General features: G+C 37.9%; 1 protein-coding gene across 2 annotated transcripts in view; it reads right to left on the bottom strand.

Moving 5' to 3' along the window:
* Positions 1-14,068, bottom strand: part of ano8b (anoctamin 8b) — a 131,417-nt gene that overhangs the window by 27,231 nt on the left and 90,118 nt on the right. The window contains exons 8-14 of one of the 2 annotated variants that reach the window (XM_030132953.1): positions 13,606-13,767; positions 13,348-13,500; positions 10,114-10,240; positions 9,885-9,940; positions 9,708-9,782; positions 9,404-9,538; positions 1,130-1,377 (exon numbers count right to left, since the gene is read on the bottom strand). In XM_030132953.1, the coding sequence (XP_029988813.1) occupies positions 1,130-1,377; positions 9,404-9,538; positions 9,708-9,782; positions 9,885-9,940; positions 10,114-10,240; positions 13,348-13,500; positions 13,606-13,767 (956 nt within the window). The remainder of the gene's footprint in view (positions 1-1,129; positions 1,378-9,403; positions 9,539-9,707; positions 9,783-9,884; positions 9,941-10,113; positions 10,241-13,347; positions 13,501-13,605; positions 13,768-14,068) is intronic. The other variant, XM_030132955.1, reaches the window with a different exon arrangement.

Genomic DNA, 14,068 nt, shown 5'->3' with positions numbered 1-14,068 from the left:
ATCATTTCTCCCTTATCCCATTTCCAACAAACCCTGAAAATTTCATCAAAATCTGTCCATAAATTTTTGAGTTATGTTGCACACTAACAGACAGACAAACAAACAAACCCTGGCAAAAACAGAACCTCCTTGGCGGAGGTAATAACTCAGCGATGCCCAGACTGACACCTGACCACAGATGCCATGCTATGGGGCTCCTGGAGGCTGGAATCTCTGCTCGGCAGGTGGTGCGCAGTTTTGGATGCAATGTGTCCACCATAGTCAGGATGCAACAGAGGCATGAAGAAACTGGCTCAGCTGCAGACAGACCTGACCCTGGACCAGCACCTGTGACCACGCCACAGCAGGACCGCTACACTGAGCTGCAGCACCTCCAGGACCGCTTTGAGACTTTTGGTTTTGGGGGTCCTTGAGTTTCTTTCTTTATCCTTATTTTTTGTCAACAAATTTGGATGTGATTTTTTATTTTTACTGTACAGAAATGGCCTATGATTAATTCCAAAGAGCTTATGGAATAAAAATCCTCATCGATTTAAAAAAATAGAAGAATCTTCAAGTGTTGGGTTTTCATTGGCACTGAGTATACATTGTTGGCCAGATATTACATAATTGGCCTATTACATTTGGGGGGTTTTCCCCACCCTTCCTCTGCGTTCCTCCAGCGTCAGAACCGTCGCCACGAGGGGCTCGTGTGACGGAGCCGGATGTGCTTCTGCGTTGGCGGTTTCTGGGTCATTTACTTGCGGTCCTGCTGTGAAAAATCGATCTCATCCACTGTTAATCGATTATGCAAAATTAAAAAGAAATCGATCCAAAATCAATCAAATCAATCTTTTACCCAGCCCTAATTCTTACTGCTAATAACTACTCTTCTTAAAATTATATCACTGTAAATAATACTCTCTTTTAGCATTTTTATGGCTTGTTATGTGAGGGTTTTTTTGTTTTCTTTAGTTTGTTCTGTTTTATCTGCCTACTGTGCTGCCTCTTTGCCAGGTCATCTTTGGAAATAAGAACTGGTTTTCAACTGACCTACCTAGTACAAGAAAGTTTAAATACATAAATACATTTTTACTTGAGTGTGTATTTAATTCTGTATTTTTTTTTTTTTTTCACTCAGAGTTCAGACCTTCGTTCGGCCTGGCCCACCCCCGGCCTGGTGCCCCTCAGTCCGGGTCCTGGCATGGTCTGGTCGGTGGGTGAGACCTGGGCTTTTCCAGCCGCTAACCGGGCGTATTTGAGCAGCACCGACAGCAGCAGGTCCCACACCGCTCGCAGAGTCAGTTCTCCCAGTTTGTGGCGCTCATACAGGTAAGGCTGCAGCACTTCCTTCACATTCTGAAGGAACTGGCGGATGATGAGCAGAGTGGCCAGCATCTGACGGAGACACAGGAAGAAGGAATGAAGGGATTAACGCGATGCTGCGACAGGCAGTGAAAACAGGAATAAACAATATGAGCCTGAAGATGCAAAAGGCTTCTGTTAGAGATGCATGGACGGAGGTGAGAAGACCAGCAGCAGCAGGAATGAGGGCAGATGAAATACTAGTACTACAGCCCAAACGATATGGGATTTTTGGGGCTGATACTGATACTGGGGTCAAAAAAAAAAAGCCGCTATCCATTATATCGGCCGAAAAGTGATATATTGGCCGATATATGAAATCAGAACACTGAGAAAACCGAGCATGTGCAGAGTGAATTAGGTGAGTCCTAAGTTGTTCCTGATTGGAGCAATTGCAAGAGTTACAACTGTCCCCAGTCTCCCCTACACTATTAATACCCAGGTGTGTCTGCAGAATGAAACTGTGAGACAGACAGGAAATGCACGGACATGGGTGTGTGTGTGTGTGTGTGTGTGTGTGTGTGTGGGGTAAATAGTTCATAAAATGGGGGTGGGTGGGGGTGGAGATTATCCATCCTTCTTGGAGTGGGGGGGGGCTATAGTAGCAGTCCGTGATTCCGTGATTTTTTCGTGTTCGCATGTGTGTGGGGGTGATAGCATGATTGTGCGAGCAGAAGTGAAAGTGAAACTGACACACTTTACTGTTCCTCTAACTCTCTGACCAACACACACACACACACACACACACACACAGGAGCAGCAAGCGACAGAATCTCCGCAGCAAAAAAGTTCATAAATCAGTTACATATTGGCCGATGTTGATTAATCGGTGATACGCGATAATTGGCCTGATTAATCAGTCGGGTTCTAACTGGTACAGTGGTGGAAAAAAGGCCCTGGACACCCCATGCATCTGAGATATATGGGATTAACCCATGAAGACCCAAACAGCCACTGGACACCAAAACATCTACTGATTTAAACTGTTCAATACCTGTTAAACCACTAATCTTATCAATCCATGTAAATAATTGGTGTAAAATACAGTTGGTCATCTTTTCATGGTCATCAGATATGACCCATTTGGACGTTCAGAGGCTCTGTAGTTACCATGGAAACACCGTCATCTTCGCCAGTAAAACCCATGGAGTTGAATCAATGACAGCGGTTGTAGACACCTGTATTTATGTTCAGCTAATGATATACTTTTCTCAAAAACTCACTTTTTCTTCCGTTTCTGTGTCCAGATTCTATAACCTTTTGATTTACTCTTTTAGCTTTGATCAAAATCTCAGAAGAAAACAACAGATTTTCCCAGAAAAGTGCAAAATGCAGAGGATGATATTACAATAAACGGTGACAAATCACTTAAGAAAGGTTGGATACAGAGGAAAATTCACCACAAATATATTCCTAGATCTTTAGGGGTCTCATATCACATAATTGTCATCTTCTACAACACTGATTCACCAGTCAAAGCTGTTAACAACCGGTTGAGCTTCTGGGATTCTTTGAGTCCCCGGGGGTCCAAGTAGCAAATTGTGCTCAAGACGAGGCAGGAAACCGCAGGGGCGGTGGTTTGTGCCGGAGTGGAGCCCACCACTCAGGTTTCAAAGTGTGTGGTGTACCAGGTTTAAAGGTGCTAGCAGGAAGTTTGGGCCGCTGCCAGGGTTTCACCGTTTGTGCAGGGACAACAAGGTTTTTCAGGAGTCGAGGTTTTTCAGACCCGGGACAGAAGGGTCAACCCGCTGTTTGCAGAGGAGCTGTTAACAACCGGGTGGGCTTCTGGGATTGAGTCCCCGGGGGTCCAAGAAGTGAACTGTGCTCACGACAAGGCAGGAAACCCCAGGGGCGGTGGTTTGTGCCGGAGGGGAGCATCTTTTCTGCACTTTCCTTTTGTTTTATATAAAATCTATGACCTGAACTTCAATCAACATCTTCTTTATCATTATTTAAAAAGCATCTGAAAAAGACTCTAATTTACAAAAAAATGTAAGGCTTTATTTCATTTGATTTGTATTTTTATTATTTTACTTTAAAATATTATCTCAGTTATATCGTATTTCTAATTCTTTTTTTTTTTTCTTTCCCTGTGTAATTGTTTATTTCCGTGGAGGTATTTACAGAAGGTCTTTTTGTGGCTTCTATCCTCTCCTGCAAAAAGGTGTTACTTTCATAAAAATTGTTTTTTAAATTTTTCTTTTGCTGTTTATCTTCACTTGTTCCACTGGCATTTATATTTTTTTTGCTTAATTCAACATTTTTTTTTGCTTAATTCAAGCAAAAAAATCTGCCAATGGAACAAGTGAAAATTACCTTGGTAAGATTTCTTGAAATAAGATTTTCAAGAACTATTGCCGAAAAATCAGTTCTTATATCACATTGAAAAGTTCCTCTTTAGGTGATTCTGTCTTATTTTAAGTGTGATGAGATATTTGGACTAGAAATGAGAAAAATACACTTGGGAAGATTTAGACTTTTTTCCAGTGTATATTGTTGTATTTATGATCGTATGTTCATTAAAATGGAAAATCAATTTAAAAAAAAAAATAAAATAAAATAGTAATATCCCCCCTGAAAGAAAATTACATCCAAACTTATGAAAAAATAACCCCAGCTGTAATAAACTGGACCACTTTTCTCCCACACTGACCACGCTTCCATGCCTTTCATATACACCCAGAGGATATATACTTTCAAATACTGCGTCATCATGAAGCTTACTCTTCCTTAGTGGCTTTAATATCAAACATAATTGGTTCAAAGTCATATAAAGCTGATGCATAATATTCTGCAGCTGCGAGCTCCGCCACACAATGCAAACAAAAACCACAAAGCATTCCTGACGAGGACGAGGACTGAGTGTTATTTCAGGCAGTGACGGAGGCCCTGGAAAACGCAGGAAAGTAGCTGGCGTTGTCCCGGTGCTACCTGCCGGAACAGTCAGCTCAGATGAGTCGGAGTCAGGAAGAGGCTGACAACACCAGATGGTTTTCATTTCAGACACTTAAAGAACCAGCGCTGTTTTTTTTATGCTTCTCTGCCTTCGTTTCCACACAGAATAAAAACTATTCCCTCCTGACACCAACAGAAGTAAAAGTTTTAGCTTTTTCATTTTACATTTTTTATTTTATTTTTATCTTTCTATTGTATTTGATGTCTCGTCTTCATTTGAATTTCCCATTTGAGGGATAAATAAAGTATGTGTTATCTCATCTTACTTAATTGTCTTGATTGGGAACAACATAATGCAACAGTCTATAGAGGGAATGCACGTGACGTCGCTTCCCCCCAGGCCACGCCCCTCTCAGTCAGACTGAGCGGCAAAAACAAACCGGCTCAACATGGCGGAGTACAGCAGTAACTCCAGCCAGAGCGGGAAAACTGTGGAATATAACATGAAATTAAAGACAGCTGGACTGGACATGGATCCATCCAAGCTACCAAACAACCAGTGTTCTACCAACACTGATCTGGGACAGAAATCACCTATCCTGACATTTACATGAACCTGAGTTCAACGCCGGGGAAATCCTAAAGCATCCAACAGACCCAGAGTTGTGTCCATCCTGGTCCTGGTTCATTAGAGGATTCCAGCTGGTGAGTGCTTTCATTCAACATACTATTGTTTTGGAGGTTTTGTGTCAGTGCAGACGGATTTTGTTGGCGGTGATTTGGGCGGTAAAGGCCCAGCAGTAGTGCTCACAGTTCACTACTGATTTACTGGAGTTGAACCCTTAGTACTGACCCAAGTGAGTGGATGATCTACTGGTACTGTGGAGATTTAAGGAGAGTTCACATCAAATACTGGATCCAACACAGATCCAACAGCTGTGTGCTACAGTAGACCCTGATCTGGAAAACTAGGTTAGCCTCAGTTTAAGCTAGTTTACAAATCATGTAGAGCACAAGGTTCATAATCACACAACTGAAGACACAAACGAATCAGTTCTGAAATCTAGAACTAAATGACAGATGCTAACATGAAGAGCTTTCCTAAGAAGGAACGTTAGCCAAAACCAGATGGAATTTAAGGGATGATTTTACGCAAGAACACAGCATAAACTAACGTTAGCTGACACAAATCCAGGTTTGGTTGTGTGGATTCCAGTTCTTTCTCTGAATGTCAGCGATCCATCTGCTTCTTCTGTCTGTGGCTTTAGGTCGCCGCTAAAACGATAGCTCCCAGTGCTTTTGAACCTATTTGTGCGATCAATGGCACAACAGCTCTGCCCCATTTTTTAGGTTGTTCTAAAGTTTTCGCAGTATTCAAGACAAAGCTGTCACTCATCTGCCTCTGTCTGACACTCAGTGGGCGGAACCGCGGTGACTTCCGCTAGCGGTGACGTCACGTGCAGACCCTCTATTCAGATACATTTACAAATGTTTTATTGTTTGTTATGGAATGTCTTTTGCAGTGGTCAGCGTTATTTTTTATTTATTTATTTATTTTTTAGTAAAACTGTGAAACCCGATATTGGAAGGAAATACATAAAACATCAAAATGATTCTTAATACTGTTCTGCCTTTTGATTTCTACCTAATGGTGACATTTTACATGTATGTTCTAATCAGTTTTAAGTTTGTTTTTAGTACTGACTTTCATTGTGTTTATATATATTTTTATTTTGGATGTATGGCTGTGAATTCCATTTTGTGGACCTTCTGCTGCTGCTGCGGTCTTGGCCAGAACACTCTTGAAAAAGACATTTGTAATCTCAAAAGCTCAAAGTTGCATTAATGTTTCCATGAGAATACTGTTTAAAAAACTTCGATAGATGAGTGCAAGTGAATTATTTTGCAATGCAGGAGTTAACACTTCTCAGGCTCTTAAGAGAAACTTAATGTACAAATGTATGTGTCGACTGAACGATTCTCAGAATTCCATCATTATGAGTTTTGACAAATCCCAGTCATAGTTCAATGCGATACCAGTCATCCTTGTGGTGACACCGGTACAGCTGTTTTTTATAATATTATTGATATTTTGTGTGTGTTTTTAACCTGTGTTTTATTTTATTTTATTTGTTGCTTATTTGTTTTTAAACAGACTCCCGAGTCTGGAAATAAAGATGATGATGATGATGATGATGAATGAGCTTTTTCCTGGTTAAATAAAGATTAAAAAAATAATAATAATAATAATAATTCAAAACCATATATTTGGGATACATTTCTCCAGAGGTCAAAAACATAAATAGATACTTATTCAACATATTACTAGCTGCAGGAAAAAAAGCAATAACTAAACAATGGATGACACAAGAAGAACCGACAATAAATAATTGGATAGACAGAACCATGGGAATTTAAAGGATGGAAAGAATAACCTTTACTGTAATTCAACTTCAATTTCTTGTTCATTTTAATACCTGGTCCAACTAAAGGTACATTTGTTTGGACACATATAATGATAACAACAAAAAGAGCTCATAGTAGTTTAATTTCAGAGCTGATATCTATCCATTTAACATGTTTTCTGGATAAAAACCAAAATCACTTCAGTCCTTCCATCAATATCTATGGCATTGTACTGACAAAAACAGTGCTTTTATTCATTCCATGTTTTCTTTTCTGTCTGTTTTAGTCACATGACACATGCAGGAGTTAGGACTTGATTATATGACCATTGTTTTTGACGACTTTTGATGGTCTAAGAATTTTTTCCACAAATGTATACTCTATATTAAAAGTGTGGGATGGGAAATACCTCATTTAAATAGATTAACTGTTTGGTTTAACCTTTAGTTTTTGCTTTTTTAACTCATGTGAAAAATGCCAAAACCATAAATTGGGTGTGAACGACTAATTCTTCTCTTGCGCAACAAAAATCCAAAATGCGTCCTGTTCATTTGTTGCAACATATTCAAAGTCTGTATGTTTCCCAGGTCATTGTTTACTAGTGATATTTTTTATTTGTTGTTTGCTCCAATATATCAACAAACATCAGTATCGACAAATAAAATGTCTTTTCATCTATTTGTCTGTTGTGTTATATATATATATATATATATATATATATATATATATATATATATATATATATATATATATATATATTTTTTTTTTTTTTTTTTTTTTTTTTTTTTTTTTTTTTTTTCCATAAATTTGTATGTTTTAGTCTGTGTTCATTCAGTGATGATGTGATGATAATGAATATTCCTTTGTCAGGGGAGATTATTAACAACAACAAATCCATGTTGATATCTAGCCATTTTTCATGTTTTCTTGACAAAAACCAAAATCACTTCAGTTCTTCCATCAGTATCTATTGCATTATACTGACAAAAACAGTGCTTTAATTCATTCCATGTTTTCTTTTCTGTCTGTCTTAGTCACATGACACACACAGGAGTTAGGACTGGATTGCAGAACCATTGTTTTTAAAGACTTCTGATGGTCTAATAATTGTTTCCATGACTCTATTTATTATTACTAGAAAAATTAAAACCTTACAGATCGACTTTACTCACATGCAGAGGTCAAAGGTCACTCCTGTCTTTCTGTCCTGTATTAGCACATTATTACACAATTATTCCCATCCTTTCCTTCTATTACCCCGTTATTACTGAGGTGTAATATAAATGGAGTTGTATAGGAACTGGATGATGTGACAAATATTTGTGGAAACGGTTCTGTTTGAACTCAAACGTTGGAAAAGCTCTGAAGGCAGGTGATGTGAACAGATTCTGACAGGTTCAATGAGGTGACACTGAGCTGAGAGGGTAACACATACTGACAGGCAGATGCAGAGACATGAAGGTACAAGTGCTGAGATTAGTATCAGCGAAACAATTCACACAAGCCGCACTGAAAAATGAAAGCTGCTTCAAAGCCCCCACACTGATTTTCCCTCCCCAGAGCAAAGAGAGTGGAAATATTACACAAATAGTGTCCTCATATACGGAGGTAGAGGAACCACAGAGTGACAGGCGGAGGGAAACCAGTCCTGAACGCGTCCTGATTGGCTGTTACTGAGCCCATGCTGTTGGGACTTTTTGGAAAAACATCGACTTGAGATGCTCCGTTAACAATCACTCAGTCATGTACGGACTCCTGGAGGAAAAGATCGCATCAAACCAGCTAGGACTTTTCCAGTTAATAACACTGGTCAACAACAAATGTATTGTTTCAGTTTTTTGAGCTGATTTAGGATCATTTTGGTGCTGAATCCAAAAATCACATTCATTTTGCTCAATCAGGTCAACTTTCTGAACTATGCTACATATTGGCTTTTGAACATTTCTGTTTACATTTATGGGCATTTTCACATCATATGATACAACATTCTTTCATATTTCTTGCAATAAACGAGTTCTGAAGATTTGACTTTTGCCAATTTATGATTAATGTTTTTTTTAATATTACAGGTGAATGAAATGGCTTCGACTAGAAGATCTGGCAAAAATAAGCCTGACGTATTCTGCTACATCTGCGGTGAATACACCATTGTACCTAACAGGAATCAAGTCACAAGTTTCATAAAGTGTGCTTACCAATCTTATTTTGGTATTAATTATTATATTTTGTGAGAAGATCAAATTTTTCAAAATCAAATTAGCAAAAAAACCTGACCTGATTGAGAAAAACAGATGTCATTTTTGGATTTAGCGGTGCAAAATGGTCCCAATTCAGCTGAAAAAACCTAGACAACTTGCAAAAAACATTTTTTTGTAACCCAGTGTTATATGTGTGCGTGTATTCAGATTCATATGTGTGTTTGTATGCAATATAAATGTGTATATATATGAGGTAGGTGTGTATAAGGGGTATATTTAGTTATACTATGTAAATCTCATTTGAATTAAATAAAGGTCTTTACAAAAACAGAAAAAAACAGTCTGATTCTAATTATTCAGGTCTGATTTATAATACATTAATAAAACAAACCTATGAAAATCACCAAAGATGAAAGTTTTCCCAACAGGTAGAGATAATGAAGTCACAAGCCAGTGTTATCACGGATTTCATGACACAGTACACACAGGCCATGCAAGGAATGGCTTCAGAAGCTGATGTTTGATTTCCTTTCGATAAAGAAGACGAACGAGGGTCGTACTTTAGACCTGAGTAAAGCACTGAAGAACCAGGGAACAGAGACCACAAACACCTGGACCTTGATCTTGAGGAAAGGCAGCACATTGACCCGGACCTGCCTCTGGAGGCTCCGCAACAGAGACAACACCAGCAACATCTTCCACAGATGGACAAATGGGTGGATGGGTGGATGGATGGATGGATGGATGGGTTCATGGGTAAGACGATGCAAAGCGGATGGAAGATGGAAACAATTACAATGAAAGCAAATGAACTTTGAAGAGACACACCGACATAGAGCATGGATCTGAGTGTTTCCTTATTACCTCTTTCAGACGCTCCATGTCTTTGAGGTAGAATCCGATGTAAAAAAGGCTGAGATAAGAATTTACAAACTGAAACTGCAAGAGAATAAGAAATACCAGGTGTTAAGACGCGTCAACATCAATTTCGACAACTGCAATTTCATACTTTTTATATATTATGTTATAAAAAACACTTACAAGAACCATTTTGATGATGAGATTTTTCTCATAGGCACTCTGGAGTCTATAGTTTTCTGTGGAAACATCATAAATCATATAATGAACCAGTGTTAAACAACGTCACGCTGTATACTGCACAATGAACGACCATTATATGATTTTTACAGGAGCCCTGTGCATCTCCGCTGAGTCTTTTACGATATTCATTTATTTAGATTGGTTTGTCTGTGGAGGTTTGAAGTCTTACCCATGTCGTTGAGCCAGCAGGCTATTTTCCTGTACACCTCGTCACATGCAGTCACAGTGATAGCTAGCATGATTTTGGGGATGAAGCGAGCTAGCCGAGGCATTTCCTTGATCCCCATCACAAACTCCTGCAGAGAAACGATACAGATATTTAACCCTTTCATGCACAGTGGTCACTCCAGTGGTCAGTTCTTCTCCAGCTGTTCTCTTGTTTATTCATGGGTTTTGTTGGTTTAGTTCCATATCATCCACAGTGGACGATTATGCACCATCCCATAATAATACACTGACATTCAGACCATTACTGTCACTTTGCTGTTCTAGATAAAAATGATCAGCACTAACATGTTTGAGTGGAAACCACTTGTTTTTTGTTAGACACAAAGATTTTTTTTGCATGTTATCTCCATGAAATGAGTAATAACTAGCATAAGAATATGTTAAAATGTGAGAAAACATCAGATTAGCTGCATTAAAAATGTTTTTATTCATTGTGTTCATATCACTTTCTTACGGGAGAGGATTAGGGCCACTGGAAAATAAAAAAGGTGTAGTATATGTTTTTTTAATTATTATTCTGAGAAAAAAAGTCAGAATTCTGACTTTGAACTCCAAATTCGGACTTTTTTTTTTTCTTTCCCAGAATTCTGAATTTAAACTCAGAATTCTGACTTTAATGCAGAATTAAAGTCAGCCTTGTCAATTCTGAGTTTAAAGTCAGAATTCTGACGTTAATCTCAGAATTCTAACTTTTTTCTCCGAATTCTGACTTTTTTCTCAGAATTCTGACTTTAATTTCAAAATTCTGACTTTTTTTCTCATAATAATAATAATAAGAAATACATATTGGACCCTAGTTCATTGTATTTTTTTCCAGTGGCCCTAATCCTCATCTGTACTTTCTGATATCGGGTTTTAAACACACATATCTTTACTTCAAAAATTAAATGCATGGACATTTTTGTAACTCCATGAAAAAAAAATCAATCACATTGTTTTTTCATGCCTAAGGGGGGATAAAAACACTCAAGAAAAATCCTGTCTAAGGTTCTCATAAGTCATGCATGAAAGGGTTAACCATCAAAACTAAGAAAAAACAGCAACACCAAGCTTACAATACTTGGGAATTTTTCTTGTATTTATTTGGTTTTTCAACTGCAGTTTAGCCTCAATTGACTTAAAACTTATTATTTTTTGAAGGGTTAGTTTTAAGGAGAATCAGTCAAAGGTGTGACAGTCAGTCCACATTATGTTTAAAGCAAAATATCTCAGGTTTAATGATGACATAAAAAGACTGATTAATATGATAGATTGAATGATAATAATCTGATTGTGTGTGTTTGAGATTTTTTTATTGCAAACTATTAAATTGTACATGCTGTGACGTGATGTACAAGTTGTGCTTGTGGTTATTTGGATGGAGCTGCATCAGTGATCATGTAGATAGGTAAGTGATATTTTAAACATATGCATCTAGTATCAAAATTAGGAAACAAACGATAAAATAAAACCTAGGTGAGGTGTTGTACTAGTGCAGTGGTTCTCAAACTTTTTACAGTGGAGTACCCCCTGAAATACACTTTTTAGTACCTCCAACTCTCACTTTAGCATTTTTGATTGAAAAAAAATTTGGCAAAATTTCTTCCTGTGCCAAAGGTGTCTGTTTATATTTTCAAAACCTTGTAAACAAACAACATATATTTAACTGTAATATATAAAAATTAACACATTTTTTAAAGTAATTTTTGTGTGCATTGAAAAGTGCAAACTGAAACGTGTCCTTTTTCATTGATAAGAAATATAAATAAATTGGTCATTAATTAATCCTAGCACATTTTAAATGTATCATTATGTTTATTCTGTTGTTTTACTTGGTATTTTAATTTCACTGTTTTTAATTGTACAGCTGTTTTTATGTCCTTTTAATCTATTCTTGTATTTTAGTCTACCATTTTGCTTTTTTATTCTTCTGTACGACACTGTTTTTAATTATACAGTTAATTGTAATCTATTCTTGTATTTTATTCTTTTATTTAGTTTTATCCCCTGCAAGTCACTTTGGAAAAAAGCGTCTGCCAAATGCATAAAGGTAAATGTAATTAGTAAATGAATCTTTCATCAACAAAAAATAATTCCTTAGCTACTCACATAAACTCATTTTGAATAATATAAAATAGAAATATTCTTAAAATGTTACCAAAGCTTAAACAAGATGATTGACAATAAAATTATTATATGAATGTATTTATTGTGTTTTATATTTCAGCTTTAATTCTCATTATTTATTTTGTATTCAGTACACGATGACTTATTTAATATACTTTTCCAAAAAAATTTCAAGTACCCCCTGGGCTTCTTCTAAGTACCCCTGGGGGTATGCATACCCACTTTGGGAACCCCTGTACTGGTGTAAATACAAGTACATAAATTCTGTGTTAAACTAGGAGCTGATAAACACATGTCCATCAGAATGTGTTCTACTGCAGCTCTAACACAATAATAATAATAACGATAATAATAATAATAAAGATAATAATAATAATAATAATAATAAACTTTATTTGTATAGCACCTTTCAAACAGAAATTGTAGCCCAAAGTGCTTCACATTGATTGAAAAAATACAATATTAAAATACATTAACATTTGATTAGAAATACAATAAAATAAAAATAAATATAAAAACAGCGCACATTAAAATATTTGATTATGCATAGAATTTTTGAAGTGCAAGAAATAAGATGAAATTTGAAATACAATAAAATAAAAAATAAAAACAGAAATACAATAAAACAAAATAAAAATAAAAACCGCACATTCCTGGTTCCTGAATTGTGACCCCATTTTTATCTCCTTTCAAAGGCTAATGAGAATAAAAATGTTTTTAATTTGGTTTTAAATATATTCAGTGAACTGGCTTCTCTAATGTCTTTTGGAATTGTATTCCGTAACTTTGGTGCATAGTTAGTAAAGGCTGCGTCCCCCATTTTCTTTGTAATATTTCTGGGAGTCGCTAGTAAACCTGCGTTTGATGACCTCAGTGTTCTAGTTTGTACATAACTGATCAGTGAGTTTGCAATGTAACTTGGTCCGGTTCCATTTAGAGCTTTATACGTGAGGAGTAGTATCTTAAAATCAATTCTGTAGGTTACCGGTAGCCAGTGCAGGGAAACCAACACTGGAGTAATGCAGTAACACAAGGACGGAGGCTGAACGGAGGCTGACAGCTGACTGACCTGCAGCTCAAAGCAGATGAGCATGACCAGGAAGACGAAACAGAGGCAGAGGATACAGATGGGGAGGCTGACCAGCCACCTGAACACACGCCTCCTCCAGGGGGGGTAGTAGAACTCCTCACATCCTGTTATGGGGCTGCAGCGCTTCACCCCCTGCCCACAGACAAAGACACAGGTGTGAATTAGAGGAGCTACGAAGGAGGAGAGAAGAGAAGAGGAGAAGAGGACGGAAGGATTCGGAAATTCACATGTTCTCACCCGGAACTGAGGCCGCGGTTCCTCCAGGGATTCGGCGGGAGAATCCAGCGTTCCCCACTTGTACGCCAGCTCGGCCCCCCTCCGCTTCCACCTCTCCAGAAACAAGGTGGCCCACACCACGTTGAACAGTGCAAACACCACACAGCAGATGTCACGGCTCGTCTGGAAAACACGAACATCAACACAACACCCGTTAGATTCAGACTAGAACGTACAACAGTCATATTCAGTCCTACCGTCATATCCTCCCACCCCCTGCATCAGACTGTAGAGGCCTGAGGAGCTCCTTCAGCAATGCCCCCCCCCCAGCCCCAGCCCCAGACTTTACAACTGTTCACAATACCCCCCCCCACACACACACACACACACACTGGTTAAAACAGACTAATGCCACATTTCTGCTACGTGGAACCAGCTCGGCTCGACTCAGTATTCCTGCAGACCGTTTCCATTCCAGGATACT

This window comes from Sphaeramia orbicularis, chromosome 4 (assembly GCF_902148855.1).
Source record: "Sphaeramia orbicularis chromosome 4, fSphaOr1.1, whole genome shotgun sequence".
Classification (NCBI taxonomy): Eukaryota; Metazoa; Chordata; class Actinopteri; order Kurtiformes; family Apogonidae; genus Sphaeramia; species Sphaeramia orbicularis.
The sequence above is the reverse complement of the archived record's forward strand: the minus strand, read 5'-3'. Positions and strand labels throughout refer to the sequence as shown.